The 5887-nt window shown below is 43.6% G+C and overlaps 1 protein-coding gene across 1 annotated transcript; it reads left to right on the forward strand.

Annotated features, from left to right (window-relative positions):
* The first annotated feature begins 309 nt into the window (after positions 1 to 309).
* LOC122483177 (kelch repeat and BTB domain-containing protein 6) lies at positions 310 to 5045 on the forward strand. Its single transcript, XM_043579880.1, has one exon. The coding sequence runs from the start codon at positions 640 to 642 to the stop codon at positions 2752 to 2754; it is 2115 nt and encodes a 704-aa protein (XP_043435815.1). The 5' UTR covers positions 310 to 639; the 3' UTR covers positions 2755 to 5045.
* Positions 5046 to 5887: the final 842 nt, after the last annotated feature.

Below are 5887 nucleotides of genomic sequence, written 5' to 3' on the forward strand. Positions count from 1 at the left end.
ACCTACGCAATTCATGTCGTCACATCTGGCTATGATATACTGTTGTTCTTCACATTTTTAAAACCATTTCTGACAGCAAAGCCAAACAATTGATAAATACAGATCCGGCGTCTCATCTGGATTCCAAATCCAAAGTTCTAAACCATAAAACAGAACGAAAGAAAATTAGCGATTTCTAATTCCGTCACCCGAAACAATGAACGGCCGATAAATCTCGCGATACTATTGAAACTACTACCCCCAAAATGCACAGCGGCTTCGGTCCGTCCGCCTATCCCCTGGAGTCTGGAGGGTCCCGGCATGCCTCAAGGCGCGAAAGGCAGCCTGGGAACCGTAGTCCTCTTGGACGCCTACCGGTATTGCCAGCGCGGCAGTGGCGGATCTCGGTTCCGTCCAGCGGGTTCTGTAAAGCGAGCTGAGGCGGAGAAAGGGCGCGGAACTGGAAAGGGGTGAGTCAGGCGCTGGCTACGTGATAAAGGGAGGCGGCACTGCGGCATAAGACTGAATTAGGTAAATGGACCCGTGCTGCAGTCTCTCCGGAGACACCGCGATCTAGCGCCAGCGAGAAGAGGGCGAGGAGGAGCCAGAGCCCGGTCCTTGCACCCGTTCTCGCCCTCGTACCCCGCCGCCATCTCCACCATGCAGTCCCGGGAAGAAGCTCCACGCTCTCGCCGCCTGGCCAGTCCCCGCGGTGGGAAGCGGCCCAAGAGGGTTCACAAGCCCACGGTTTCGGCTTTTTTCACGGGCCCGGAGGAGCTGAAGGACACGGCTCATTCTGCAGCCCTGCTGGCGCAGCTGAAGTCTTTCTACGACGCGCGGCTGTTATGTGATGTGACCATCGAGGTGGTGACACCTGGCAGTGGGCCTGGCACTGGCCGCCTCTTCCCCTGCAACCGTAACGTGCTGGCTGCCGCGTGTCCCTACTTCAAGAGCATGTTCACAGGTGGCATGTACGAGAGCCACCAGGCGAATGTGACCATGCATGATGTGGATGCCGAGTCCTTCGAGGTGCTGGTCGACTACTGCTACACAGGTCGTGTATCCTTGAGTGAAGCCAACGTGGAACGCCTTTATGCGGCCTCTGACATGTTGCAGCTCGAGTACGTGCGGGAAGCTTGTGCCTCCTTCCTAGCCCGCCGCCTTGACCTGGCCAATTGCACCGCCATCTTTAAGTTTGCCGACGCCTTCGGCCATCGCAAACTGCGATCACAGGCCCAGTCCTTCATCGCCCACAACTTCAAGCAGCTCAGCCAGATGGGTTCGATTCGGGAAGAGACTCTGGCAGACCTGACCCTCGCCCAGTTGCTGTCTATCCTGCGCCTTGATAGTCTAAACATAGAGCTTGAGCAGACCGTGTGTCATGTGGCAGTGCAGTGGTTGGAAGCGTCTCCCAAGGAGCGGGGTCCCAACGCTGCGGAAGTCTTCAAGTGTGTCCGCTGGACCCACTTCACAGATGAAAATAAGGACTACCTGGAAGGGCTGCTGACCAACACCATTGTGAAGAAGTACTGTCTGGACCTTATCGAAGGGGCCCTGCAGATGCGATACGGTGACAAGTTGTGCAAGTCTCTGGTGCCGAAGCCAGAGAGCAGTGGCGGCAGCAGCGGCAGCGGCACTAGCGGCGGTGGCGGCGGCGGCAGCGGCAGCGGCAGCGGCAACAGCAGTGGCGGCGGCGGCAGCGGCTGCGGCAGTAGCAGCAGCAGCTCTATGGTACCTACATCAGAAAATCCGCCCCAGAGGCTGGGTGTGTGCGCTAAGAAGATGGTGATCTTCTTTGGACATCCTAGGGATCCCTTTCTGTGCTGTGACCCATACACCGGAGATATTTACAAAGTGCCGTCACCTCTGACCTGCCTTGCTCACACCAGGACTGTAACCACCTTAGCTGTCTGTGTCTCTCCAGACCATGACATCTACCTGGCTGCCCAGCCCCGGAAAGACCTGTGGGTGTATAAGCCAGCCCAGAATAGTTGGCAGCAGCTTGCCGACCGCCTGCTGTGTCGCGAGGGCATGGATGTGGCCTACCTCAATGGCTACATCTATATCTTGGGTGGGCGAGACCCGATTACCGGCGTTAAATTGAAGGAAGTGGAATGCTACAGTGTTCAGAGAAACCAGTGGGCACTGGTGGCTCCGCTACCCCATTCTTTTATATCCTTTGATCTAATGGTAATTCAGAACTATCTTTATGCTCTCAACAGCAAGCGCATGTTCTGCTACGATCCTAGCCACAATATGTGGCTGAAGTGTGTTTCTCTGAAGCGCAATGACTTTCAGGAAGCCTGTGTCTTCAACGACGAGATCTACTGTATCTGTGACATCCCAGTCATGAAGGTCTACAATCCAGTCAGAGGAGAGTGGAGGCAGATCAATAATATTCCCTTGGTGTCGGAGACCAACAACTACCGGATAATCAATCACGGCCAAAAACTGTTGCTGATCACGTCGCGCACCCCACAGTGGAAGAAGAACCGGGTGACCGTGTATGAATATGACACTAGGGGAGACCAGTGGATTAACATAGGTACCACGTTAGGCCTCTTCCAGTTTGATTCCAACTTCTTCTGCCTGTCAGCTCGTGTTTATCCTTCCTGCCTCGAGCCTGGTCACAGTTTCCTCACGGAGGAAGAAGATGTGCCGAGTGAATCCAGTACTGAATGGGATTTAGGTGGATTCAGTGAGCTGGACTCTGAGTCAGGAAGTTCAAGTTCTCTATCTGATGATGATTTGTGGGTTCAGGTAGCTCCTCAGTGAAATGCACAGGATCAGAATTTGTTGTAGATAGGTTGAAACACTACGGTGTTTTTACTGCTTTGGAAAGTGTCTTAAAGAGATACCCTTTCTCTTTGCTGGGAAAACAACAAAACAAAACAGGTTGATTAATTTCAGGTTTGGTTTAGAAAGGGTATTGTTTGAAATACTAACATATTTAATGTTAGGGAGTTTATACACTCAAAGAAATCAACCTATTTAATAATTTACTGTTCTAAAAGTCCTATATTGATTTGATTGTTTGGTATGTTTATGTTCGATTATACTAATTTAGTCTTCTGTTCTTAAATCTTATATTCTGTTTTGTGCCACAAGTACTGTGACTTGAATTTTGATTTTTAAAATAGAAAACTTACTGGCTAGGAATTACCAGGTGGGGTTTTGAAAGTATATATTTTCCTTCAGAACAGGGTAGTAGGTTTCCAAAACTTTAAATTAGTGGGTTATTACAAAATGTGTTCTAATTTAAATATAGTTTGCCAGGTTTTAGTTTAGTTACCTCCCCTGTGTGAAGAAGAGAAACAAAGAAAGCTTATATGCTTAATGTGACTGGTGATTTCATTTGTAATGATGTGCAGAATGGCAGTAAGCTCACTAAAAGTAAAAACGAAGCAAACAAAAACAGGATTCTACTGTTTGGAAAGAAATTCGTTTTAAATTTGTAATATAAAATGTGTATTTGCAAACAGTGACCAGTTTTCCATCTGTTCTAGTAGTGTCACCAGTCATTGAGAAACCTTAAAAAAAACAAAAACAAAACTAACTTGCTTTGTCGCTTCACATTTTTGACCTATACTTGATACATGCTTCACAGAATCAGAGGAGTAATCCTCTTTTTCACTGGAGACGATTGTGTAAATTTGTATCCATTGTCTTAAAAAGTTTATGTGATTCTTAAAATACTTGGGCTGTACAATTTTAGTGTTCATCTGAGATTTGTCAGCAAAATGTGATTATTCTTTGCTGTTTAATGAGATAATATTCGTTTTGAAAATATGTGTAAGCTAAGAACAGTATTTTATTGAGATCAGTAGATATTGTGTCTATCAACTATAAAATCAAGTGCCAGCAAAGGACTTTAAAACTTTAAGTTGTGTATAGAACTGTTTTGTGTAGCATTGAAATATTGTCAGTTTTTGTAAGTCACTAAATGTTATTATCAGCTTAAAGGTATTTTTGTATTAAAAGTTTACAGTTAAATAACATAAGTGAATGATGGCATTTGGGGCCAGTAGTGAAAGTATATTTCGTCTAAAATATTTCCCTAAGCAGTGGTATACATGGTTATTTTATTAGGATATTTGTATTTGTTCTGTGTTTCTCTGTGAACCACGCTCCAGTCTTTGTTTCTGTCACACTACGTAAGGGAATGTTCAGAAACAGAGACTAAATCATAACAAAACTGACATTGCTAAATACAAGTGCTTACCTCTTGAGGGTTTACTAGATATGGTTGTCACGCTACATACACGTGATAATGACCGGTTGCTTATGGTGTATATGTTTTTTCTATACCCAGTTAGAATTTTCTTCTTGAACCTTCATTTAGTAACATGCTAATTCCTCTTCGACGTTTATGCTCTAGTGACAGAATGCTAACATTTCTTACACCCTGGCTGAGTACAGCAGATTGTGCTCTCAGGTGGGGACCTGAATTTTTTAATGAAATACCATAGGATGAAAATGGAGAAAGGGAGACACAAAAGGTTTAAAAAAAGAAAAAAAGGTTGTCAGCCATTTTGATTGGCCATTTGAAGATACTACAAAACATTCCTGTTTAACATTTTTAGTGAAATAAGATGCTTGTCCTAACAGTACGTGTTCCTTCAAAAGGGCAAACATGCTTTTAGTTGTGTAAGACTACGTTTTGTTCTATTTAACAGCAGGGTTGTTACGAGCACTGTACTTAACACAAAGCTGTGTCTCAGTAGTGTATTTGGCCAATTTTTTCTTCACCAGTAACTTCTTGTGGGTAGCTTTTTGTTTTGTAAGGTTGAAATAGGACAGTGCTGATCTTAACCAGATTGTCCATCTGCAGAATTAAGGTATGCAAACGATTGAGGAGTGACAAATTCTCTGATTTGTCATTCTCAACCTTTGAGTTAGGTAAAAGCTAAGTAGCAGTGATATCTTGGTTTACAAAGAAGTTTTCTTGGGAAGAATTTTGGTTTCGTGATATATTTGTGAATTAGAGAATCGGTGTTAATCATTATTTTATAGGTAAGTGATTTGTATGTGATTAGTTGCAAATAAAACTGGTATTAGAACCTAAACTTCCTGACTTTTTAATTCAGTGTCTGTGCTAAATGTGTAATGCTCTTGCCTGTGCATTGAATGATGCAACTAGCAGTGTTGAAATCCCTTCTTGACGGGAGAGCACCTTTGTCTCAGTTTTCCAATTAATCGGCACATCTTTTAGCAGATGTTCAATAGAACATTGCAAGACTACTCTTCTTAAGATTTAGAATGACCTTAATTACCTTTGTATCTGTTCCTGTAGTCTGAAAAGTGTAACCCAAATTTTTATAAGTTCTAAGTTTGAATGATAAGTGTCGTTAGGGTTTCCAAAAGGATAAACTAGAAGCTGATTTAGCAATTGGCTTGTTTATATATGGATTAAAGAAAGAAATTAAATTATAATAGCTCTTTTCATTGATTTTAGTTAAGCAGAGATTTTTAAAGTTTCTGTACCTGACGTTTTTGAGAATCTGGGGAAAGCTTTTGATCTATTTCTTTTTTAAATTTAAAAAAAAAAAAAAATTTTTTTTTTTAATTTTAGAGAAAGCGTGAGCAGGGAGAGAAGGAGAGGGAGAATCTTAAGCAGCTTCCATGCCCAGTGAGGAGCCCAATGTGGGGCGCGATCCTACAACCTTGGGGTCATGACCTGAGCCAAAATCAAGAGTCAGATGTTCCACCAAATGTGCCACCCAGGCACCCCTTGATTTATTCTCAAGAAAAAGGCAAATTTGTTACAATTTTATAATGTCAAAGATGACAGGACACTTCTGCTCATCTTAACTGAGGTAAGAATACATGTGACAGTCTCTCCTTCCCTTATCTGTTTAAAAAGGTCAAGGCCCTTTTCATCTAATTTTAAAGAAACATTCATTATAGC

Source organism: Prionailurus bengalensis, chromosome A1 (assembly GCF_016509475.1).
Source record: "Prionailurus bengalensis isolate Pbe53 chromosome A1, Fcat_Pben_1.1_paternal_pri, whole genome shotgun sequence".
Lineage (NCBI taxonomy): Eukaryota > Metazoa > Chordata > Mammalia > Carnivora > Felidae > Prionailurus > Prionailurus bengalensis.

What these genes read in the sequence shown, in the direction of transcription:
- LOC122483177 (XM_043579880.1), top strand. Translation starts at nt 640, where the DNA reads ATGCAGTCCCGGGAAGAAGCTCCACGCTCTCGCCGCCTGGCCAGTCCC.